At 35.9% G+C, this 27577-nt stretch overlaps 1 protein-coding gene and 1 pseudogene across 2 annotated transcripts in view; both read right to left on the bottom strand.

Moving 5' to 3' along the window:
* MTREX (Mtr4 exosome RNA helicase) overlaps window positions 1-27577 on the bottom strand; it is a 105100-nt gene that overhangs the window by 40901 nt on the left and 36622 nt on the right. For both annotated transcript variants that reach the window (XM_007079939.3, XM_042986785.1), the window contains exons 16-18: window positions 21210-21360; window positions 10334-10506; window positions 9445-9513 (exon numbers count right to left, since the gene is read on the bottom strand). In XM_007079939.3, coding sequence (XP_007080001.2) covers window positions 9445-9513; window positions 10334-10506; window positions 21210-21360 — 393 coding nt within the window. The remainder of the gene's footprint in view (window positions 1-9444; window positions 9514-10333; window positions 10507-21209; window positions 21361-27577) is intronic.
* Window positions 17445-20200, bottom strand: LOC102958812 (annotated as a pseudogene).

The following is a 27577-nucleotide window of genomic DNA, read 5'->3' as shown; positions in this document are numbered from 1 at the left end:
GTAATTTTGATTATCTCATTTGTAGAATGTAAACAAATAATATAAAATAAATGTTGACAAGAACATTTGAATCTCTTTAAAATGCTTAAACTATTTTCTTTTTCAATGTATATTCTTCCTCTCTCTCTACCAAACCTTATTAACCTATAAAACTCTTTGACTTAGTATTCTGATAGGTTACATAATCAATAAGAAAGTAGTCCATGTTTTTAGTAAACAAATGTAAGCAACTTAGTGGGAAAATCAGTTTTACCATCAATTTAAACAGAAAAAAAGTGAAATGTGTTCTTCTCTATTCCCCATTCCATATTTGCCTAAAATAATTCTCATCAACCCGTACCACTTTTAAACACGGATTAAGGACCAAAAGAGAAATCATTTAAAAACTTGTTTACTGTGTGTATAAATGTAATTATGTTAGGGATAATTTTTCTCCCTTAAAAATATAAAACCTGAGATCAACTACCAGCATGACAGCACGAGGAGTTTTTACAAACCCACCTCCCGAGCAAACTTAAGAAAGTTATAAAAAACCAACCATGTAAAGTTGGTTTTGGAAATGGTTCTAAAGACATACAGCATATGAAGAAACATCTATTCAAGAAAATACACTAAAATTCGTTAGAAACAACGTAAGTCTGATATCTAAGCCAAGATCACTCCCACTTCATTCTTCCTAACTCAGCAAGACAGAAACTGCAGACTACTGAAGGCAAAAAACATAGCAAGGCTCCCTTCTCCCCGAAGCTCTCTCAGTTGGAGGGCAATTTTCCGAAGAGGGGTAGGATGGCAGCATTTCTTAACTTGCTCCCACCTACCCATTGCTGAGGCTAAGTTCTGGGCAAGTGAATCTGAGAAGTAGGGGTTCCCTTCTTCTGCCCAGCCACCAGTGGTTGGCCAGAGACTCTATCTTACATGTGTGGGACTGCTGAGAATGCTGGGGCCTCAACTGCTCTTGCTTACCTGACCGTTAAGGCACTGCTGTCATGCTGGGAGAGGCAAGCTGTAAATACTTGAGGCTACTGCCTCCATGCTTTACCTGCCAGGTCCTTACCTAAACACTTTAGGACATGCTAGGTAAAGCCAGTTTTGGGGGGGTGGGGGGGGGTGGAAAAGACTGCTTGGGATTCTTTCTCTCCCTCTTTCTCTGCTCCTCAATCCAGCTAATCACTAACTTAATAAACAAGCAAATAACAATATGCCTGTGAGAGGGGAGGGAAAGAGGGACCAGTACCAAGAGTACTACATTATTTAAAATGTCCAATTTCAAAGAAAAAACGTTAAGACATGAAAAGAAAAGTATGATCCAAGACCTATGTACCAGAAAAAAAGCAAGAAACAGAATAAAGTACCTATCAGAGTCATCAGATGTTATATTAAACAAAGACTTAATGGTAGCCAGTATGTTCAAACAAGTAAAGGAACCATAATTAAAGAAGTAAAGGAAGGTACAATAACAATATCATATCAAATAGAGTATCAATAAAGACAGATATGATAAAAACAAACAAAAAGGAAATCCATGAATTCATTATATACAATGCCTGAAATGAAAAAAATCACTAGAAGGGCTCAAGAGATCTGAAGTAGAAGAAAACAGCAGCACATCTGAAAACAGGCTGACAGAGATTATGCAATCCAAAGAACAGCGGGGGGAAAAGGTGACAAATGAACAGAACCTCAGAGAAATGTAGGATAACAATAAGTACAACATACCCATATGTGAGTCCCAGGAGAGAAAGGGCTGAAAAAATACTTGATGAAATAATGGCTGAAAACTCCCAAATTAACTGAAAAACATTAATCTACGTATCCAGAAAACTCAATGGATACCAAGTAGAATGAATATAAGGAGATGAAAAAACAGACACATCACAGTAAAAATGCAGAAAACCGGGGTGCCTGGGTGGCTCAGTCGGTTAAGCGGCTGACTTCAGCTCAGGTCATGATCTCACGGTCCGTGAGTTCAAGCCCCGCGTCGGGCTCTGTGCTGACAGCTCAGAGCCTGGAGCCTGTTTCAGATTCTGTGTCTCCCTCTCTCTGACCCTCCCCCATTCATGCTCTGTCTCTCTCTGTCTCAAAAATAAATAAACATTAAAAAAAATTTTAAAAAAAATGCAGAAAACCAAATACAAGGAGAAGACTCTTGAGAGCAGCAAGAGAAAAAGGACTCATCTCTCACAAAGGACCAGAACAAGATTAACAGCAGAAACTTCTCAGCACAATGAAGAACAGAAGGCAGTGCGTTGACATATTCATAGAAAAACACTTGTTAGCCAAGAATCTATTTATCCAGGAAAGTTATCATTCAATAAAGACATTCCCAGAAAAAGAAAAACTGACACAATATGTTGTTAGCAGATCCGCTTTAAGTGTCCGACTCTTGATTTCAGCTCAGTTCATGATCTCACGGTTTGTGAGATCAAGCCCCATGTCTGGCTCTGCACTGACAGCACAAAGCCTGCTTGGGATTCTTTCTCTCCCTCTTTCTCTGTTCCTCCCCTGCTCATACTCTCTCTCAAAAAAAAAAAACAAAAACCAAAACCAAAAAAAAACTTTAAAAATAATTAAAGAATTATTTCTTTTTCTATTAAATGATTTAAAGGTAAAATCAACATGTATATATTGAATTGTTAAGTCTATAATATATAGAAACGTTTGCCAATAATTTGCCAATAATACCACAAAGTAAGTGGGTAGGAGCAAAGTTGTACTGAGCTAAGGCAGTAACTCCAATGGTAACCTGAATCCAGAGGAACCAATAAAAGGTACCAGAAATGATAAATGATGAGATTAATATAACAAAAACTATAAATACTTGGTCTCCTTTTGTCTAGAAATTGCATTATTGCCCCTGCCCTGAGCCTCACAAACAAATAACCTATCAACTATACTCACTATAGCACTCCTACTAATTTGTCTCTAAGCTTCTTTGTACGTCATAAAACTATATTAATAACTGTAATGTGTATTGTTGGGTTCATAACATTTGTAGACTATACCACAAAAAAGAGGGAAAATGGAATAAATGCATACAGGAGTAACAGTTCTACATCTCACTGGAATTCAGTATAAATCTGAAACTTATTCTATTAACTTAATATGGAAATATTAAATATTAAATATTGAGCCCTAGCAACCACTAAGAAAATAACAAAAAAAAGAGAGAGAAAAATATAAATTATAGAAAAAGAAATCATCAAATAAACTGAAATGTTATGTTAGAAAATAAGCACTGAATGCAAACCTAAAGGAGTAGAAAAACAAGAAATGAGACTATTGAAAACAAAAAGCATAATGAAAGACACAAATCCAACTATATCAATAACAGTAAAGGTGAATGGATTAACCAATCGATTAAGCAACCCAATCAATAAGCAGAAATTTTTCAGAATGAATAAAAAAAGATCTAACTATGCAGTCTGTAAGAGACAAAGTTGAACCTCAATGACACAAGATTCAAAATAAAAAGATGGAAAAAGGTGTATCATGTAAGCAACAAAAAAAGGTGACATAACTATGCTAATTTCAGATAAATTTCTACTTTAATAGAAAACAAAAACACATAAAGCAAAAAATGACAGAAATGAGAAGAGACATAGACAATTCAAAAACAATAGTTGAGGGACCCCTGGGTAGCTCAGTCAGTTAAAGCATCTGACTGTGGATTTCAGCTCAGGTCATGATCTCCCTGCTTAGGATTTTTGCTCTCCTTTTCTCTCTCTCACTCTTTCAAAATAAACTTTAAAATGAAACAAAAATAATAGTTGAGACTTTAATGTCTCACTTTTAATAATGCATAGAACAACTAAACATAAAGATCTGCAAAAAAGAAACAGAAGACATAAACAACACTATAAACCAACCAGACCTAATACACATCTATAGAATATCTCAACCAAAATATACATTTTTCTCAACTGCACATAAAACATTCTGCAGGATAGACCACATGTCAGGCCATTAAACAAATCTCAATAAATTCAAAAGGAATGAAATAATACCAATTATTTCTCAATAACAATGGAATGACATTAGAAATCAAATATAGGGGGCACCTGGGTGGCTTAATCAGTTAAGTGTTCGACTTCAGCTCCAGTCATAATCTCACAGTTCGTGGGTTTGAGTCCTGCATAGGGCTCTGTGTTAACCAGAGCCTGGAGCCTGCTTCAAATTCTGTGCCTCCCTCTCTCTCTGCCCCTCCCCACCCACCCCACCTCCCTGCTCAAAAATAAACATTAAAAAAAAAAAAAAAAAGACATAAATTTGGGAATTTCACAAATATATGGAAATTAACACATTCCTAAATAACCAGTGAGTCACAGAAGAAATCAAAAGGGAAATTAGAAAATACCTGGAAGTGAATGAAAATGAAGAAACAATATACCAAAACCTAAGGGATGCAGTTAAAATATCTGCGGGGAAATTAACAAGCATAAATGCCTATATTAAAATGAAAGAAAGACCTCCAATTAATAACTTAACCTCCCACCTTAAGACAATAAAAAAGAACAGCAAACTAAACCTAAAGCTAACAGATGGAAGGATTAATAAAGGAGCAGAAATTAAGAAAATGAAAAATACAAAAAAAAAAAACAAAAAAAACAACCCACTGAGACCAAACAGCTGGTTCTTTGAGAGCAACAAAATTGACAAACGTTTGGCTAGATGAAAGATTCAAATTATTAGAATGAAAAATCAAAGACGGACATTACTGGCCACCTTATGGAAATAAATTGGATTACAAAGTAATATGATGAACAACTGTGTACAAGTAAATTAGGTAACCTAGATGAAATGGACTAATTTCTAAGAAAGCAAATCAATGAAACGAATTCAAGAAGAGATAAACAATCTTGAAAAGACCTATAAAACTGACTTAGTAATCATAAACTACCTACAAGGAAAAGCCGAGGCCCAGGTGCCAAATTCTTCCAATTAAAAAAAATAATAACATGAAAAGATGCTCAACGTCGCTCATCAGGGAAATACAAATCAAAACCACACTCAGATATCACCTCACGCCAGTCAGAGTGGCCAAAATGAACAAATCAGGAGACTATACATGCTGGAGAGGACGTGGAGAAACAGGAAACCTCTTGCACTGTTGGTGGGAATGCAAATTGGTGCAGCCACTCTGGAAAAGTGTGGAGGTTCCTCAAAAAATTAAAAATAGACCTACCCTATGACCCAGCAATAGCACTACTAGGAATTTACCCAAGGGATACGGGAGTACTGATGCATAGGGGCACTTGTACCCCAATGTTTATAGCAGCACTCTCAACAATAGCCAAATTATGGAAAGAGCCTAAATGTCCATCACTGATGAATGGATAAAGAAATTGTGGTTTATATACACAATGGAATACTACGTGGCAATGAGAAAAAATGAAATATGGCCTTTTGTAGCAACATGGATGGAACTGGAGAGTGTGATGCTAAGTGAAATAAGCCATACAGAAAAAGACAGATACCATATGTTTTCACTCTTATGCGGGTCCTGAGAATCTTAACTGGAACTGAGAGTCCAGAAATAAACCTATGTCTATGGTCATCTGAGATTTGATAAGGATGACAAGATTATTTAAAGAGGAAAGAATTTCCCAACAACCAGGGTTAGGACAAGAATGGAGCTGGATCCTTACCTTATACCACATACAAAAATTAACTGAAAATGGATCAAGGGCCTAAATATAAGGGCTTAAACAATAAAACTCTTAGAAGAAAACACAGGGGTACATCTTCATGACCTTGATGTTGGTAGCAGTTTCTTTCTTTTGTTTGTTTTTTAATGTTTATTTATTTTTGAGAGAGAGCAGAGAGGGCGAACAAGAAGAGACAGGAGGTGGGAAGAGCGGGGTGTGTGTGGATAGAACAGAGGATCTGAAGCGAAGTCTGTGCTGACAGCAGAGCCTGATGTGGGACTTGAATTCATGAACCGTAAGGTCACGACCTGTGCCTAAGTCAGACACTTAACTGACTGAGCCACCAGGTGCCCCCTGGCCATAGTTTCTTATATAGGACACCAAAACTATAAGTAACAAGAAAAAAAAAATTGATTAATTGGATTACATCAAACTAAAACCTTTTGTGCTACAAAGGACACTATCAAGAAAGTAAAGACAAGACAGAAAACGGGAGAAAAATATTTGGAAATCAAGTATCATAAAGAACTTGTAACTTAGAAATAAAAAGAAAACTCAATTTCAATTTGAGCAAAAGAGCTGAAGACATTTCTCCAAAGAATATACAAATGGCCAATAAGCACATAAAAAGAGGGGTGCCTGAGGGCTCAGTCGGGTGAGCGTCAACTTTGGCTCAGTTCATGATGTCACAGGCTGTGGGTTTGAGCCCCCATCTCAGGCTCTATGATGATAGCCTGGAGCTTGGAGCCTGCTTCAGATCCTGTGTCTCCCTCCATCTCTGCCCCTTCCTTGCTTGCACTCTGTCTCTCTCTCTCTCAAAAATACATAAGCATTAAAAATAAATAAAAAATAAAATCTAAAAAAGCACACAGAAAGATCCTTGACAGTATTTAGTCATCATGGAAATACAAATCAAGACCACAACGAGATACCATTATACATCAAAAGTAATAAAAAATTAGGTATTAAGGGTTGATGAAGATGTGAAGAAATCAAAACCCTCATACACTGCTACTGGCAATGTGAAATGGTGCAGACACTTGAGAAAACAACCTGGCAGTTCTTTAAATGGTCATACAGTATCCATAGGACCCAGCAATTTCACACCCAAGAGAAATGAAAACATATGTCCACACAAAAACTTAGACATGGATGCTTACAGGCACATTATTCATAATAGCCCAAAGGTGGAAACAGTCCAAGGATAAACAAAACATAGTGTATCTGTACAATGGAATGCTATTCAATCATAAAAAGAAATGAAGTGCTGACATATCCAACATGCTTAAACCCTGAAAACATTATGCTAAGCCAGACACAAAAGACCACATACCACATCATGATTCAATTTAATGAAATTTTCAGAATAGGCAAATCTATAGAGAGCAGATCAGTAGTTGTTTAGGACTGAGGGTATGGGAAGATAGGGTGGGATGACAAAAGTTTCCTTTTCCTTCTGAGGTGATGAAAATCTTCTGAAATTGTGGTGATGGTGAATATACTAAGTCACTGAGTATAGTGTGTAAATACTACCTCAATAAAACTGATGAAAAAAGAAACACATGCAATATGTAAACCCTGTAGTGAAAAAAAAATAGCACTTCAGTACAGTGTAGGTAAAAATATTCTGCCCTAGCAAATTCCCTTAAATACAGACAAGTTATAGAATGAATAAACTGGCAACGGCTTTTCCATCATGAGTTATCTAAGTATGAATGGAACCACAACATTTAGCATTTACTGCCACACTTTCCAATGTACACAGAAAACAGAACTTAACATCTGTCAGAAATTTCAATAAAGACTACCATCCTTTAAAGTGCTTCTCAAGGAAAATCTTATCTATGTTACTAATAATTATTCCTAAAGAAAATAATGCGTGTGTGTATGGAAAGGAGAAGAGGTAGGCAAGCATTTAATAGTTTCTCATAGCTAAAGGTAGTGAAATAGAAAATATAAAAGGCTCTAAGTCAGAGCTAGTCACAACTCAAATGAATAATACTGATGCAATCTTTGTCAAGGTTAAAATCCCAAGCTTCACTTCATTATGTGTTTTTAAAAAAGGGGAAGGACAGAATGAAAGAGGCAACTTTATCCAGTTTAATACTGTTAGACTCAATAAAGCCAACTTTTTTTGAAACCTTACCATCACTAACACTCCCCCCAACTTCCCACACAAGTCTGTCCATTTTAGTTCCTCAGTCTCCACCATGTGAACCCTTCTATTACCATCCTCCTTCTGACTCACTCCTGAAAGTGTAAGAGTCTCCTTAAATTGACAAACTTGCGTCTACTATGCTATCTCTTCCAATATCCTTCAAACACTGTAACAATACAGTAACTTCTGATCAGATCAATCCCTCCCTCAAAAATAAACATTAAAAAAACTAACAACCAAACTAAATGCAAGCAAACCAATCAGCCAACCAACTCATCTTCAAACATATGTTCTACCATTGTTTTCACATGTTTAGATTGAGACCCAATATACTCAAATGTATATTTTAACTATTTTCCATGATTAACTTCAATACTTTTAAAAATTTTACTCTTTAACTGAAATGTTCTGGGCCTGCTGCACATCGCTGCTCCTCCAGTGGTAAATATTCATTAAATGAATACTACTCTTTCTTCAAGGTTCCTTTGAAAGTTTAAATTATCTTCCTAATTAGATGCCATCTCTAATAGCTCAGACATAATTTCTTCTTCCTCTGTGCTACAAATGCACTTTACTTACATCTTTACTAAAATACTTATACTATCCTGCCTTTTATTTTAATTATCTGCTTTCTGCTGTTCACCAAAAGATGTAAGCACAGAGATTTTGCGTGTGGCCAATGAATGCTTATTAAATTGGGATCCAAGTGTGACAATACTTAAAAAACAAATCTTATAATTACTAATGAAGATGGTAATTTATCAAAATGGTAAAAACAAACTGAATATCCTTAAGAAGTTCTTCAGTGGGATTAATCACAGATCACTCACAAAAACACCCATTACAAACCTATGAACTTAATTGTTTCTCCAAAACAAATGCTTCAGTATCTCCAAATTCATTTACATTTATCAGGAATAACTTCCAATCCGAAAGCTTAATTCCTACATGTTTTATTCACAGGTGGGAAAAAGAAGTTAATGACAATAAAATCATAATGGTAAACCTCATGAGAATGCAGATACCATCTTATGAAAACTATTCATTTTTAAAAATAAGGAAAAATATACATGGAGACACAAAATATCTTGCCTGAGGTTACACACTGACAGAAAACATAACAGACGGAATGGCTAACTTAATTTCAAGACAGTCACTGATGTAACAAGTTAACAAAATCTTCCTTGATTTTATATACAAATAATCTTTCCAAAATATTTATATAAATAATGACCAAAGTAAACTTCATTACTGTCTTCCTTTAGAGGGAATGAGTAAATCTAGCTCTTCTAATACCTTTTCTTCAAATCTGTATTATGTACCTGAATCAAAATTCTAATTTTCAGTGTCAGAAGATAATTTTTTCTAATATTCAGTTTAAAGAGTAAAATTATAAAAAGTACTAATGAATTCAGAGAAGACATGCATATTGTAATGAAATTAAAATCTGTGGTTGTTAGGAAAACAACCACAGCACTTTAAGGATAAAATTTAAGATAATTCAAAACCTTAATTCCTCATGGTAGAATTTAATACAGCTTCTCTTAAAGTAATGCTATCTCTACTTTGATCAATTTCACGAGTCTGAAAAAACTTCACGAAAAATTTATATATGATTCTACCTCAAGGGAAATGGCTTACCTTGACATTTGACTTTTTGGAGAAATTTACCACTACTCCCCAGCCAAAATCATCTCCTTCATTCTTTACCTAAAAAGAAAAGGAAGCAAGTAAACAAGAACATTTATGTCAAAAGACAATTGTAGACTTCCATGCCCATGTTATATATAGGCTAAGAAAACTTTGCGTTTTCCTGGTAAAATATTTGTTGAAAGATCACTATTAAACATAAGTAAAAAGATTATTAGCCTTAAAGAAAGAAATCACCACCAAATTTCACAGGCCTCTAGAATAGCAATAGGAATCTCTCAACTGGCAATCAAATTTTTAAAATGATATGATGCATATGTTCTGAAAATATCTGAAATCTTTCTATATTTTATAGCTAATGACTTCAACCAGTTCTTAAAACTACCTACAAAACCGCTTCTATTTTTTGATTACTGGAAATATTTTATTTCCAAAAGTGTCTACTTCAATTTATATCCCCCAAGATGAAAATCAGTGTAGATTAAAAGGTCTTCACCCATGACCCTACCCCCAATCAATCCCATGTGAAATGTGTAAAAACAATATAATTTATACAGATCAAGTCTTGTAGCAGGAAGCATTTGTACAAGAAAAAAAAAAATTAAGGGGCGCCTGGGTGGCTCAGTCGGTTGAGCGTCTGACTTAGGCTCAGGTCACGATCTTGCGGTTCAGTTCATGAGTTTGAGCCCTGCGTCAGGCTCTGTGCTGACAGCTCAGAGCCTGGAGCCTACTTCGGATTCTATGTCTCCCTCTCTCTCTGTCCCTCTGCCACCCCTCTCAAGAAGTAAACACTAAAAAATTAAAAACAAAAAATTAAAATCTTGATCCAAAAAATATTAAATACTGAAACATCCAAATAATTTACAAAAAAATGACATACCTTTACCAAACGACCTGGCTGTAGAAATGGTAAGCAGTATTTTGGTTTGTGAATATATTCTTCAATTTCTTTACCCAGTTTGGCAAGCTGCTGTCTAATCTTATAATAGATGACAACACTTTCCTCATTTGGTATTACTATTTTATTATACTGTTCTTCTGAGTTCTTTACCTCTGTAAATAAAACACATACAAAATATTTAAAAAATATACTTACATAAATTTTATAAAAGATACCTCTGTTTTCCTACTACAAATGTGGAAAAGAAAGTCAGCCTGCATTGATAACTGTAAGTCATCCTGTGTCTTTTCTCCTTTCTACCTTAAGGTGCCACATTAAAGTTCCGCAACTCACTAACTGTCAATCCTCAAAGTGAGTCTGAATTGGCAGACATGTGATAAACTGTTTCACTCCTATGGATGTGGGAAGGGGGTTACTTATACTAGGCCTATCCTGCTCAATACAGCACTGTCCTGTAAAACTTTCTGTGATGGTAGAAATGTACTTTGTCAGCCTTTTCCAATATATTGCCAGCAGACACTAGCCATATGTGGCTATTTAAATTAAAATTAATTCAAAATTAAATATTTAGTTCCTCAATAGCACTAGCACCATTTCAAATTCTCAACTGCCATATGCGGTTACTGACTGACTTCTGTACTTGAATAGCACAGATATAGAACATTTCCACCACTGTGTAAAGTCCCACTGGATAGAACTATTTTGGATCTTTTAAATAATATGCTGCTTTCACTTTCAGCAAGAATCCAGTTTGCTACTGACATCAGACTTTTACCACCACCAGGGTGTAGGTCGCTAAAACCGAGGACTGGCAATTCAACTACAGTTCTTTCTCTACTGAGTCAGTGGCCAAAACAGAGGCCCCTTTCCAGAAGTGTCCTCTCAATCTAACCATTTGATACCACTCCCTGCTCTGATTCTTGCACCTAGTGCTGACTTCCCTTCTTCACTCATTTCATTACACCTCCATCCCATTGTGAACAAACACTATTTCAACTGGGGTAAAACACACAAACCATAAAACTCACCATTAATACATTTACTACATTCACAACATATGCAACTATCACCACCAATCACTTCTAAAATATTTTCACTCCTCCAAATGGAAACTCCATACTCATTAAGTAAACACTCCTCATTCCCTCCTTCCCTTAGTCCTTGACAACCTTTCTGTCTGTATGGATTCTAGATATTTCACATATATGTAATCACATATATGTGCCCTTTGTGTTTGGCCTCCCTCACTGAGCATGTTTTCAAGGTTTAACCACACTGTAGCACAGCATGTATCAGTACTTCACTCCTTTTTATGGCTGAATATTATTCCACTATATAAGTATACCATTTTGGTGATCTGTTTATCAGTTGATGGACATTTGGATTATTTCCACCTTTTGGCTACTGTGAATAGTGTTGTCATGAACATTCATGCACAAGTTTTTGTTTGAAAATACTTTTCTGTTTTTGGTTATATACCCAAGAGTGCAAGTGTTGGATATTATAATAATTCTATATTTAACTTGTTGAGGAAGTGAACTATTTTCCACCATTACCATACCGTTTTGTTAATTATCTTAAAAAACAAAACAAAACAAAACAAAAAAAAACGGGAAACCTGGGTGGCTCAGTTGGTTAAGCATCTGCTTCAGGTCGGGTCATGATCTCACAGTTCATAGTTCAAGCCCCATGTGGAGCTCTGTGCTGACAGCTCAGAGCCTGCAGGCTGCTTCAGATTCTGTCTGTCTCTCTCTGCCCCTCCCCTGCTCACACACACTCTCTCTCTCAAATATAAATAAAACACTAAAAACAATTTAAAAAACAAAAAAACCCAAAAACTATCCTAGTGAGTGTGAAGTGGCATCTCTATGTGGTTATGACTGGCATTTACCTAATAACTAACGATATTGAGCATCTTTTTGTGTGCTTGTTGGCTAATGGTTTATCCTCTTTGTGGAAAAATGTCTATTCAAACATTCTGTCCATTTAAAAATTACATTATTTGTCTTTTCTGTTTGTGAGTTATTGAAAGTTCTTTACATATTCTGGATATTAGACCCTTATGAGATATGTGATTTGCAAATTATCTTCTCCCATTCTGTGGACTTTACTTTTTACTTTATTTACTAGTGGTGTCTATGAAAGCATAAAAGTTTTTAATTTTGATGAAATCAAAATTTATTTACTTTTCCTTTTGTTGCTTCCACTTTCATTGTCTTATATAAGAAATGACTGCCAAATACAAGGTTATGGGGATTTATATCTATGTTTTCTTCTAAGAGTTTTATGGTTTCAGCTCTTCTTTCAGGACATTCATTTAATTGTAGTTAATTTTTGTATATGGTGTGTCTATTTCATTTTTTAAATGTTTGTTTATTTTTGAGAGAGACAGAACGCGAGCAAGGGAGGGGCAGAGAGAGAGAGACACAGAATCTGAAGCAGTCTCCAGGTTCTGAGCTGTCAGCACAGAGCCCGACACGGGGCTCAAACTCACAAACCATAAGATCATGACCTGAACCGAAGTCAGATGCTTAATTGACTCAGGTACCTAGGCGCCCCTCATTTTTTACCTGTGGCTATCCCATTGCTCCAAGAGCATGTGTTGAAAATCAAATGATGAACAAACTGAGGGTTGATGGGGGGTGGGAGGGAGGGGAGGGTGGGGGATGGGTATTGAGGAGGGCACCTTTTGGGATGAGCACTGGGTGTTGTATGGAAACCAATTTGACAATAAATTTCATATATTGAAAAAAAAAGTGAGTCTATTTAAAAACGTAAGTTTTGTTTGTTTTGTTGTTTTTCAAAAAAAAAAAAGAAAAAAGAAAATCAACTGATGACAGGTGTATGGATTTACTTCTAGACTCTCAATTCTATTCCATTGATCAAACTCTATGTAATCTGCATGTTTTAATTTCTTTATCCACAAAGTGAAGATAACAAGAGCACCCATTCTCCACAAGACTATAATTAGAGATTAACTGACAAAAGATACGGAAGGAACTTAGCTAAGAGTATAACACACAGTACACACTCAGGGAGGATATTAAAAGTTTCATTATTATTTTTATTATCATCTTCAACATTCTCACAGACTGTTCCCTCAAATTTCTGGTCTTCTGCATTTCCTTAGGCATAATACATCCTCTTAAGTTATTTTTAAATAAACTGCATGGCTTCTTATAAGAACTGTACTACATTCAATGAAGACTAGAAGCAATTCTTACCACATATATGGCAATAAATATTATTAAAAAAACAATATAAAACTATAAAAGAATATTTGACAGACTAAAGTGAATAAGCAGTTTTATAAGGGGCAGGGGGCGCCTAGATGGCTGAGTCAGTTAAACATCCGACTCCTGATTTCAGCTCAGTTTGTGGTCTCACAGTTCATGAGTTCGAGCCCCAGGTAAGGCTCCACACTGACGATGCAGAACCTGCTAGGATTCTCTCTCTCTCTCTCTGTCTCTCTCTCTCTCTCGCAGCCTCCACACTGACCATGCAGAGCCTGCTTGGAATTCTCTCTCTCTGTGTCTGGTCACCTTCCCTCTCTCCCTCTCAAAAATGATAGACTTAAAAAAAAAGAAATTTTGTAAGGAAAACGACACAGAAATGTTAATCCTGCTGCCCCATTTAAAGTTACAAAGTAACACTGGTAGGCATCAATGAAACACTAAGCACTGACAGAATTTGTTTATGGAGACAATAGGGTCTTAAATATTGTTCCCCATCCTCCACTCCAAATCACTTCTGTGCTCAGACCACTTAACTAATGAATCAAAAGTCTGAGACATTTTAAGAAGTCACATGCATTTTGTATCTAAGATTCTCATTACAGCCATACAGAACTTTGTAAGTGTAGAGAAACCTGAGTATAAAAAGCTGGTTTTACTACAGTGCAGCACCATAGGAAAGCCTCAGTATCTTAGGAAACAGCATGTGACAGATATTCTCATAAACTGTTAAGACAGTTAGCAACCAATTTCCTCCTTTTGAGGGAGAGGCAAGGTGGTGGTTCCAAAAATATATTAATATCCTATAATATGTGCACAGATATAGACCTGGGAGTGATGGGGAAAGGACTGCTATTCCCAGTATTGAGCAAATTTTCTAAAAGATTAAAGTTTAAATGGCTTTACTGATCTGTATAGCACTGCTATCAGTAATTAAAACTACTAGATGAGCACTTAACATAAATTATCTCACTTAATTCTTATGAACTGGATGAATTAGATATTATACAAGTGGCTGATATGAGCAAACTTAAGGCTCAGATAGTCTTGAATCAAACCCATATTTAACTTCACAACTCTTGCTATTAACCATTGCGTTATCTATTAATGACACTACACAAAAGATTAAAATTGATTTAGCATTTTCCCTTTCAGTATAAGAACAGTGAAATCCTAGAAGTTTTTCTCTATAGCCCACTGGAAAATCTAATGTGGACTCAGTAAATCAAAATGAAAACATCTCATGTACGCCAGCCATCTAAGTTTGCAAACCACAAGAAGGTATAAAGATTAATTCTATACTTCAAAGACAACAGTCTCCATTTTCATTTGGATATATTTAATATGATGAAAATAATACCAGCTCTCTTGAAAAGGTTCTAGCAGTATCAATAGCAAAAGGAATTATACCCTTCTTCGTAATAACTGAAAATGAGAACAAACTGCATTTAAGATGTATTCTGCAATTTTAAAGCACACAGCATAGCCTTTATCACCTAAAACCATCTTCTCCTACACCAACATGACTCTTGGGTCATACCACTCAGTCCTGCAGACTGTAGCAAAGGTGGTACAATTCTGTCATCAATTCTTTTTCAGTACTTAAATTTCTACCTCTTTCACATTAAACTTTTCTACTCAACACTTAATCTTTTTATTAGTATCAAAAGGTCAGAAAAAAAAAAGGTCTTTCTCCTTTAAAAACATAGGTAGGGAAAGCAGGGATAATTCAAGTACAGGAAGAATCCAGTGTATGTATCGTAGCAATACCAGGAGTTGCAGATTATGTTATTTACAATCCCTTTAAAAGGCAAGTCAGTCAGAACCACCCTGAAAATAACAGCAGCCAGGGCTCAGAGAGACAGAGAACAGGGGATTGAGAAATGATGGTAATGTTTAAGTTCACAGAGTAGGTAGCAGAGACTTTGTCAAAGTCATATTTAATAATCTGAGTCCAGTGAGAAGTCATAAAAAGGGGTTTAAATAAATGGGAAAATACTGACTTCTCACTCTATCCCCCACCATATCTGGCATACTTTCTAAGGAATTATAAAAGAATATAAAGTGAAATTAAAAAGAATTTGTTGGTTGTTAGAATACAGTATTTTTATAAAGAAAAAACATGAAAGGTTGGTGCACCAATGTGCCTCCTATTTCTCTTGGTTATTCAGTAACTAAACCAATCTAACTAATGGCTGTGTATGTGTGTATATAATTATCCCATTCATGCATGACCTAGCGGCAACTGCTTAGTAGGAATATTTAAAAAAAAAATCTTTTACGTTTGTTTATGAGAGAGAAGGAGAGACAGAGCATGAGTGGGGGAGGGGCAGAGAGACAGGAAGACACAGAATCCGAAGCAGGCTCCAGGCTCTGAGTTGTCAGCACAGAGCCTAATTTGGGCTCAAACCCATGAACCATGAGATCATGACCTGAGGCAAGGTTGGACACTTAACTGACTGAGCCACCCAGGCACCCCAGTAGGAATATTTTAAAGTTTAATTCTTTTTATTTAAAATATTAAGCTGGCTTGTAACCGTATATGTGTTTCAAAGGCAGCATCGGAAATTTCTACATATGAAGCAAAATTAATGAATGTCCTAATCTGATAAAAATACTTAATTTACATCCAAATCCACAATGTACTTAAATCTTACTGATACTGTTTTTTATTCTATTATTATATATAATTACTTTGCAGGAGAAAGATTTATAACCCCTTTAAAAATATGCTTCCTTGACAAAAGAGAATCATTATTCTCTTTGCTAAGGTCATAATTATTCACCAAGACAAATGGCATCAGATACTTAACAAGAAAATAATAAATATAATCTGAAATTACATACATTTGCCATTAATTTTATAAGGTGTATTTTAAAAATTCAAGTTTTGTTTGTGGTATTTAAAGTAAAGGTAAGTCTTAAAACCAGCCAGCTCAGGGGCACCTGAATGGCTCAGTTGGTTGGGCATCTGACTTCAGCTCAGGTTGTGATCTCAAAATTTTGAAGGGGATCTCTCTCCCCCTCAAAATAAATAAACATTAAAAAGTTTTCCCAAAATATAAAAAATAAAAAACCAACCAGCTCAAGTTTCTTTAATCACCTTTTTTTCAGCCTTGTATTTTTCAGTCAGAGAAGTTACTGAATCTACTCTTACCACATTAAAAAAAAGAATGACCTATGACTTAATAAAAACAGCTTAGCTTAGCAGCACGAGTCCAAGATTCTAATCCTAATTATGCCACCAATCAAACGTATACCCACAGATATTGAGTTAAACTTCCCTAGACCTTTATTTATTCTTAGGCCTTGATTTTTTTTTTTTTTCAGTCTTCAAATATTTTCATTAGAAGGTCATGTGTTGCCTTCATTTATTTTATTTCTAATTACTGTACATTTACTTTTATGAAAACAAAGCCTGCATTTTCTAATACAAAAAAAAAAACCACCCTAAAAACTGTTTCAGGAATGCAGAGAAATATCCAACTTACATAGTGAAAATGTATACCATAAATACTGCTGCAGTGCAGTCATATCTGCATTTCCCTTTATTTATTAATTATCTTGTCTGGGATGTCTCGGTGGCTCAGTCTGTTAAGCGCCTGACTCTGGATTTCGGCTAAGAGTCACTGTGGATTTCTCACAGTTCAGGAGACTGAGCCCCCACATTAGGCTCTGAGCTGTCAACACAGAGTCTGCTTGGGATTTTCTCTTTCTGCCCCTTCTTCACTTACACATGCCTGTGTGCTCTTTCTCTGCATAAATAAATACATAGTTTTAAAAAACTATCTTGTCTGAAAACATAGAAGATAAAGAACAATTACGAAAAACAGACATTTACAGATACTTCTCAAGTATTACTCAGAATAATCTGTTGGCACTGGATAGCCAATCATAGCACAGCCACAGTAGCAGGATACGCATATGCCCTTTGGTTCATACTACTGTGCATTATTTGGAATATTACTTCCATATTGCTAAGTGCTATCATAACCATTCTGGTAAGTGCCCATTGGATTACCAGTCCTAAAACTGGTAAAGAGACACAAAATTACTTCCAAAGTTCCCACAGGTGTAGACTGCAGCACTATAAATACTATTCTGACTTTTTGCCCCAAAATCTCTTAAGCAGACTACAGTAACCTCTGTCCTAATTTTACTTCTCTCTAAAGGTATTAAATCCACAACTTTTGCCCAGAGAGTATCTGTCCCAACGGTGATCCTTCATGCCTCCTCTACCCCTGAACAACCAGAACCTCTGTCTTCAAACAACAGAAGCAAACTGGGAATAAGTGCTCTTGATTAGATTGAGGAAGCACAGACATAAGGTCACTCACTTGCTTTATTTTATTAGGTGTAAAAAAAAGTGTATGCTGTGCCTGTTTTGTGCTGTGTACTGCAAGCAGCTCTTCCAATTTAATGAACTCCTTTGAGGAGTTAGGGTAGTCATATCCAATGACAAATTTCACATCTTCCACAACTAGTCCTCTGGAGGTGACATCTGTAGCAACCAGAATAGGAGCTTTTCCATGTCTGAATTCATTTAGAACCCAGTCATACTCCTGCTGACCCTTGTCACTATGGATACCCATGGTGGGACATCCCTCTCTCATTTATCTAGTAAGCTCATCACATCTTTTTTTGGTTTCAACAACAACAAAAATGGTCTTATTGTACTCCTCTCTCATGATCTTTCCTATTAGACGAGTAAGTTTTTCATCCTTTTCTGCATCATGACACACACCTACAATGTGAAGAATGTTGTGGTTTGCACTCGGTTCTAGTGCACTAATGTTTATAGGAATGTAGTTCTTTAAGAGAATCTTTAACATGCTGTCTTACTTCTTTGGGCCAAGTCACACTCCACATTAGGGTTTGCCTGTCAGGTCCTATCTGATCCACAATCTTCCTTATTTGGGGCTCGAAGCCCCTATAAGCATTCCATCTACTTCATCAAGGACAAAGTAGGTGGTTCTTCTCTGACTGGTTTTCCACACTCTAAATAGTCTTCCAGATAATGCAATACAGATTTCCACACCTCTCTCGAAATCACAAATATGTGGTCCCTGAGGAGCACCACCATAGATGCAAGTGGGCTTCCAATGACATGCTCGACAGTATTCAGCAGCTACTTGCTGTACATGTTAGGCCAGTTCTCAAGTTGGTGCCAGCACCAAGCAAACAAACCCATCAGCTCTCTTTAGGAATGGCTGATGGATGTGGAGGAGAGCAGGCAGCAAATAAGACAATGTTTTCCTGGATCCAGTCTGTGCTGCTCCAACCATATCCAATCCACTTGGAGTTAGGAGCTATCACTGACCTTGTAACAGCAGCACGTTCAATAAAATTTGATCTTACAATGACAACCATTACATTTGCAGGCAAGTTTGCCTCATAAAAATTCAGAACGGACTTTGGGCACTTGTGACCTCTAACTGCAATTTGTAATTTCCTTATGCCTTCTATATGTTTCTACCCCTTGCACAGTGTGCCTCGCCAAACCTAAAAATTTGTCTCAAATTTGGGCAGCTCATCAAGATCCCACTTCTTTTTTTGACTAGGTTTCCCCCAGAATTTCCAAACTTCTTTCCAGATAGATGCCCTGCCCTACTTTCCCTCAAATCAAAGTGCACCAAACCTGTGGGTTTCTACTACTTGTTCACTGGCTGGTGACAAGTATTGTTTTACAGTGATAGTTATTTTGTAAGACAATATTTGGAAAGTTATTTCCTCAGTATCTCTGGTTAAGGACATGGAATGGTATCATCCAAAACCAGATCTGCTTTGTTTGTGGCCATCAACTGGGGTTGCTGGGGACAGGACAAACAAATGTATCTGGGGGCTCAATCTTCCAGTGATTGGCGAATGACTGGTCCCACATGGCTGGTAAAGTCTAATCAGAATCTGAAGGGGAAGCCATGGCACTTAGCAATAAGGATACAGGGATTCAGGGAGAAGGGAGTGCTAGGTCTTTAAAACAACTTGTAAAATGATCACAAAGCTCCTTCCAGTTTTATAGTTTGTAATGAAGAACCCTCTCTTACTTAAGACCTGAAAAATTAACATAAGAAGAAATAACTATGATCTATCATCCATGTAAAGGTAAAGAAAAGAAAAAGAAAAAATAAATTAACACAGTTGGATGTTTTCAGCCTTTTTCCTTTAAGGCACATTATTAAAATTCATTTACTTTTGGCTACATAAAAATTGAACTGATATAAAAGTATCTCAAATTTGCCTTTATTGTTAAATGTATCATAGCACATTTATAAAATGGAAATGTTATGTAGTTATAAATATCATACTTTCAAAAAATACTGGAAATTAAATTTTAAAAAGCCAGAGCTGGTAATGAATGTAAAGTATTAACACAAAGCCAAGGCATAAGGTAAATATTTAACAAAAGGTACTAAATGTAAATATCATTGTTACTTTTATAAAAACTGTATACAGTCATCTTCCCCCTTATCCACAGTTTTGCTTTCTGTGGTTTCAGTTACTTGTGTTCAAATGCATTCTATAAACAGATGATCTGTCAGAAGGTCAATAGTAGCCTGACACTACATCACAATGCCTATGTCATTTACCTCACTTTGCCTACTTCGGTAGGCATTTTATCATCACAAGAAAGGTGTGTACAGTATAATAAGATATTTTGGGGGTGGGGTATGGGAGGTTGGGAGGGAGGGACAGAGAGAGACAAAGAGAGACAGAGACAGAGAGAGAGAGAGAGACCTTATTCACGTAACCTTTATTACAATATGTTGTTACAACTGTCTGTGGTTTCAGGTATCCTGTGGGAATCTTGGAACACATAACAACGGTGGTTAAGGAAGAACTAATGTACTTAATCCCACTTTAAAAAAAACATTTGTATGAGAAAGAAAAAAACTTTGAAGAGCTACAAAGTGTTGTGGCTGGCTCTGTAGGAGATTACAAGTGATTTTAACTTTCCTCTTTATCTTCCGCTCAATTTTCTGGGGGCTTTTTCTTTATGACTATGTATTATTTTTGTAAGATCTACCCAAAACAGTATTTTCAATCTTTGCCTCTGTTTTGGATTTTAATCAGCTCTGATGATCAGCCAAAATATCCTCTAAGAATCAATTCTACTTGAAAAGAGTTACCACAGAACACTTAGTTTCTCAACTTCAGAAAGCATTATCAAAATAGGAGCTAGAAATTCTAAAAAGGCTGAACTCAAATCCCAGTTGAAGTATTAAATTTCCTTAATCATTTACAAACCTGTGCTATAGCACTCTTTTATATTGAGAAAACATACAAGGGCAAGGCTAATACACACATGCTTCTTACAGGTCAAATTTTAATATACCAGGCTTTTTGCTGTATCATTATTCATCAACATGAGCTATAACGTAATATGACCATAACACTAAATTATATTAAATTTGAACCAACTATAAAGGTATTCTGACAGAGTTTTCTTACTTTTATTTTAAAATGTTCTAGTTGGTTATAATAATCAGATTGTAGTACTCACTTTATGTAAAAACCAAGATATAGCTAACCAGAAAATAAACAATGGCCTAGCAGCCAATAATGCAGTAATTATGCTATTACTCTACTAGCTAAATAGACTGTTACAGTAATTTTATACTTACTCTCTACTACTCCTGGAATTGCTCTATAATGTTGAAACTGGTAAAAGGATTTTTCCAACATGTACTCAGGATTAATTTCTTCTACACGTAGCAAGTTCAAAACCATGTTGTAGGTCAAATGGAAAGCACTATTTAGAGGATCAGCTGAGCCCTAAGAGGAAAAAAAAAATGTCAATGTTGTAACTTTTTCAAATAAATTTATACAGATGCCAATTAAACTGCTTAACAATTTAATCCATGTTAAGGAATACTATAGAAATGTATTAAGTTATTTCCTTTAAATGACCAACATAAAGTGATAAAACAGTTGAGATTTGGGAAAGGGAAGGGGGAAAAAATCCACTGACTAGGAACAGCAGTTCTTAATTTTTTTTTTAATGTTTATTTATTTTTGAATGAGAGAGATATGAGAATGTAAGCAGGGGAGAGGCAGAGAGAGAGGGAGACACAGAATCTGAAGCAGGCTCCATGCTCTGAGCTGTCTGCACAGAGCCCAACGGGGGACTCAAACTACAAGACGTGAGATCATGACCTGAGAGCCAAGAATGGATGCTCAACCGACTAAGCCAACTAGGCACCCCAACAGCAGTTCTTAAAATACTGTTCTTGGGGCGCCTGGGTGGCTCAGTCGGTTAAGCGTCCGACTTCGGCTCAGGTCATGATCTCACGGTCCGTGAGTTCAAGCCCTGTGCCAGGCTCTGTGCTGACCGCTCGGAGCCTGGAGCCTGTTTCGGATTCTGTGTCTCCCTCTCTCTCTGACCCTCCCCCATTCATGCTCTGTCTCTGTCTCAAAAATTAAACGTTAAAATTAAAAAAAAAAAAATACTGTTCTTAAAATAAAAGCCAAGTATGTTTAGCTTTCTGCCTTCTAGGCACTTCATAAGGTTACACTTTCTGGACTCCTGGTGTGTGGGCCAATAAATTGTAGTGATGTGTCACTTTCTGGCCAAGTATTTAATTGCTGGTGTGAAAATCCATCTTCTTCCTTCCCGAATTGGAGTTAGTAGACACTGTGCTATTGAGCCATATACTGCTCGCTACTCACTTTCTGTTCTATGTATATATGTAAATAGATTCACCAAGTTTAAAAATGACCACATCTACAAAGCATTTGCCAATCAATATACTAATCACTTTCAATAATAAGTTTTCAATTCACAATATTCCTAACAAAACCAATTTACTGTCTTAATTTTAAACAAGAAACAGGTTCAGAGATGTGAAGAAACTTGCTCAAGCTAAAGAGGTAGGAGGATCCATCTTATGGAGTCTGTGGGCTAAAATCCTCCTAGAGGGCAAATTAAATTGCAACTTATTTCACATCCCTATCTTTTCAATATTCAATATTCACATTACTAAAATTATAGGAACCCTCAAATATTGATCAAGTATTTCTCAACTTTTTATATATTTAATTTGATCAGCCAAATTATAAAATTTTTAAATCATGTATCAACAGAAAGCCTAATAAAAGGGTCACCTAAACTTTAACCTGGAACAACGGTAGCCAATACTAAGTAGTTTTTTAAGCATTATTTTACATTTATTTATTTTTGAGAGACAGAGAAAGATACAGCACTAGTCAGGGAGGGATAGAGAGAGAGGGAGACACAGAATCCGAAGCAGGCTCCAGGCTCCGAGCTGTCAGCACAGAGCCTGACGCAGGACTTGAACTCACAAACCGTGAGATCATGACCTGAGCTGAAGTCAGACGCTTAACTGACTGAGCCACCCAGGCTCCCCTTAAGGATTATTTCAGTTGACAAGTTGCTCACTGAAAGGTAGTACGATTAAGAGAGCTACATATCAATTTTCCAAAGCAGATTTGTAATACTACCTTTCGAATGGTATTCTACTTCTAATGATTTCTGAAGTTGTAGAGTGCATGGTTCATTCAGGCAAGGAGTATAAAAAATTGCCACTCTATTTTTGCTTTTTGAACTATAATAGTGGAAGACAGAAGAAAATGCATAAACATGGGTCTTTCCACTTCTTCAAAAAAGGTCCATAAGAAATCACATACTCAAGGTATGTTCTTCCTAAAGTTCCAAAAGCTTTGAAAAACCAGGAAATAAATTTCATCTTCCTTAGCCGTTAACAACATAATTCAGGTTGAAATGAACACACAACCGTTTATGAGCAGAAAGCCTGGATAGTCTCTTACAAGAAGCACAATATGTTCTGTAAGAAACCATTAAGTTGAAATTTCATTTCAGAAATTATGGAATATATATGTTTTTGTGATTATACTGGAGAAATGTAAAGGATCTCTTAACTGCTGAAGAATAAAAGATACATTCACCAGTCTTTCTGGGTATTATACACACACTTTCTGTCTGACCCAACTTTTCATTTAAGAAAACACTATAATGAATAGTTGTTTTGGTTTTTTTTGTAGCTCACATCAAGTATATACAAAAAGAACAAGCTCCTGTCTTATGTCAAATTCTATCTGAACTAATAGATAAAAACTCTGACCATAAATAAGAAGCAACAGATGGAGGGGAACCCGGCTGGCTCAATCAGTAAAGTATATTAACTCTTGATCTGGGGGTCATGAGTTCAAGCTCACGTTAGGTGTAGAGATTAATAAATATACTTAAAAAAAAAAAAAGGCAACGGGGGCACCTGGGTGGCTCAGTTAAGCATCCGACTTCAGACCCCGATCAGGGTCATGATCTCCTGGTTTGTGGGTTCAAGCCCTGCATCCGGCTCTGTGCGGACAGCTCAGAGCCTGGAGCCTGCTTTGGATTATGTCTCCCTCTCGGCCCCTCCCTTGTTCACACTCTCTCTCTCTGTCAAAAATAAATAAACATTAAAAAATAAACATAATAAAATAAAAAGTTTTAAAGGGCAATGGATATGAAGGTATTAGATAAACAAAAAGAGGACACTGTAACAAGAGCCATTTTGGAAAGTTGAATACGTTTTTATAATGGGTGGTAGAAAACTAGTCAAGCCAAAGAGGCTAAGAAAGAAATTACTAAAATATTTTAAATGTAAGATCATTAAATGATTTACATGCACAAATATAGAACTGTGTATGCATGCTAAGATACTGTAAATTGCCACAAATAACCTTTAGCCAACAAGCAATGAACAGATGTATTCTGTCATCTTTCTGGCTAAGACTACTTAACCTAACAAAAGGAAAAATGATTAAATATGACAAACAGATCCAAATTTTACCAACGTACAAAGCATACTAATTCCTTTAGCATACAGTGACTCTGAATAATCTATGTATTTTAATTATTACTTGAGAAAATAAACATTCCATTCAGTAAAATCCTATTACTTAAGGGCGAATCTCAATTATTGACATTTAAAGGAAAATAAAACAGACCTAAGGTTATAATGATTTATAAGTTCATATACTGTATTAAGTATGTTAAAAGAATAGGGCACCTGGGTGGCCCAGTTAGTTAGGCATCCGACTTTGACTCAGGTCATGATCTCACAGTCTGTGAGTTCGAGCCTCACGTCGGGCTCTGTGTTGACAGCTCACAGCCTGGAACCTGCTTCAGATTCTGTGTCTCCCTCTCTCTCTCTCTCTTCCCCTCCCTGGCTCACACTCTGTCTCTCTCAAAAATAAACATTAAAAAAAAAAAAAAAGTTTGTCAAAAGAACAATTTGGCATGTGCTGTCATGCCAAATTCTGTCTGAGCCAGTAATTGAACAATCTATTTGCATGAAGTACTGAGAAGCAGTAGTAGCACATGGTGGTTAGGAGCATGGACTCTGAAATCACATTGTCTTACTTTAAAAGCAGGATTTGCCATTTAACAACAAAATGACTTTGGAAAAAATTCTTAATTTCTGTATGCCTTATTTATTTATAAAATTGGGATAGTGCCAGTAATTATTTCCATGCCTAAAATATGTAAAATGTTCTAAAACTATTAGTTGCTATTGTTCTGAATAAGTTGCCTACAAATTCTTTAACAATAGTAAAACTACCTGAAAAAATCCTAGGGGACAAAAAAAGTAGTAGGGCAGTTAGTCTCAATAAATGTGTCCAGAAACCTAGAAATGTAGACACATATTTGCTTATGTAACTGCAATATTATCAATAAGCAGGTACTATACCCTTTCAGCAAGTCAAACTATACAGTATTCTAAGTGAGAGGTACCACTAGTACAACATTCACTAGTATGATTATAAATCAAAAGGACAGGTAATAACAAGTGTTGGCTAGAATGCAAAGAAATTACAATCCTCATACTGTGCTGGTAAGACTGTAAAATGGTACACCTGCTGAGGAAAAACAGTCTGCCAAGTCCTCAAAAGGTTAAACATAGAATTACATATGACGTTGCAATTTTACTCGTAGGTATATATGGAAAAGAAGTAAAAACAAGTTCACCTAAGAACCTGTAAAGAAACATTCATAGCAGCATTATTCACAATAGCCAAAATGTACAAACAACCTCAATATACATCTGCTGATAAAGGGATAAACTGTACTAAATCCACACAATGGAACAATATTCATCAATAAAAAGGAATGAAGACCTGGTACATATTGCAATATGGCTAAACCTTGAAAATATTATGCTAAAGAAATGCCAGATACAAAACATCACATATTATCTGAATACATTTATATGAAATGCCTAGAAAAGGCAAGTCTATAGAGACAAAGAATAGGTTAGTGGTTTGCTTAGGGGAAAGGAAAGAGGAAGGAAATGGGGAGTGATTGAATGGATATAAGATTTCTTTTTGGGCTGATAAACATATTCCCAAACTGATTGTAATGATGGTGGCAAAACCGTGAATATATTAAAAATCAGGAATATTGATTAATGTATGCAATGTGAATAATATCTCAATAAACCTGCTTTAAAGAGTTAATTTAAGAAATGATGGAGCAGCATCTGGGTGGCTCAGTTAGTTGGGCATATGACTTTGGCCCAGGTCATGATCTTGCGGTTCCTGGGTTTGAGCCCTGTGTCAGGCTCTGTGCTGACAGTTCAGAGCCTGGAGCCTGCTCCGGATTCTGTGTCTCCCTCTCTTACTGCCCCTCACCTGCTTGTCCTCTGTCTCTCTCTCTCTCTCACTCAATCTCAAAATGGACGGATATTTTAAAAAATTAAAAAAAAAAAAAAAAAAAGAAAGAAATGATGGAAAGGGGCACCTGGGTGGCTCAGTCGGTAAGCATCTGACTTCAGCTCAAGTCATGATCTCACGGTTCGTGAGTTCAAGCCCTGTCTCAGGCTCAGTGCTGACAGTTCAGAGTCCACAGCATGCTTCAGATTCTGTGTCTCTCCCTCTCTCTCTCTGCCATTCCCTAACACTCTCTCTCTCTCTCTCTCTCAAATAAAATAAACATTAAAATAAAAATGATGGGAGAAATGGGAACTCTTGCGTACTACAACGGTCAGAATGGATATTCCTCAAAAAATTAAAAAAAAAAAATAAGAACTACATATGATCTGGCATTCTATTTCTGGGTATTTAACCAAAAGAATCAAAATTAAAATGGTGACCAGATACTAACACTCCTATGTTCAGTGCAGTGCTATTCACATAGCCAAGATGTGGAAATAATCTAAATGTCCATCAATAGGTGAATGGATTAAAAAAAAGGTGGTATATACATAAAATGGAACACAATTGAGCCTTAAAGAAAAGAATTCTGCAATATGTGACAACATGAACTTTGAGGACATCATACTAAATGAAATAAGCCACAGAAAGATAAATACTGCATGAATCCACGAATATGATTTTTCTGAAATAGTCAAATTCATGGAATCAAATAGTAGAATGGTGGTTGCCAACAACTGAGGTGGGGTATAAAAGGTTAATTACTAATCAAAAGTCATAAACTTTCAGTCAAGCAAGATAAATAAGCTCCAGAGATATGACATATGATAGTGTACCTATAGTCAACAGTATATTTTGAAATTTAAAAATTTGTTGAGGGTAGATCTCAACAGAATATTCAAGAATTAGTATTTTTTTCCACAACAAAATTTTTGAAATGAAAGAAAAAAGAACTTTTAAACTTAACAGGTGCACTTTACATGCAGAAATGCCAAGTAAATGGAATGAAAAATCTGTACTAAAGGAACCAGATACTGTCATTAAAATCCTGCTTCTTACTATTTAGCAACCTGATTCAATTTTTTCCATATATAGATCACAAGGAAAGAAAAATAATGTTTATTATATCTGGCACAATTTGAAGACTAAAAATACAAATTTCTAATCTTGTGTCATTTTCTCTACATGAAGAACTAAAGTTACATGGACACTTAAAAACAGGTTTCCAAGTGGTAATCTCTAAAACACCATATGATGGCTATGAATATGTACAGATAAACTTTGTCTTCAAATAAAAAAAACATATACTCTTACATAT

Source organism: Panthera tigris, chromosome A1 (genome assembly GCF_018350195.1).
Source record: "Panthera tigris isolate Pti1 chromosome A1, P.tigris_Pti1_mat1.1, whole genome shotgun sequence".
Taxonomy (NCBI): Eukaryota; Metazoa; Chordata; class Mammalia; order Carnivora; family Felidae; genus Panthera; species Panthera tigris.
Note: the sequence above shows the minus strand (reverse complement) of the source record. Positions and strands in the feature narration are given on the sequence as shown.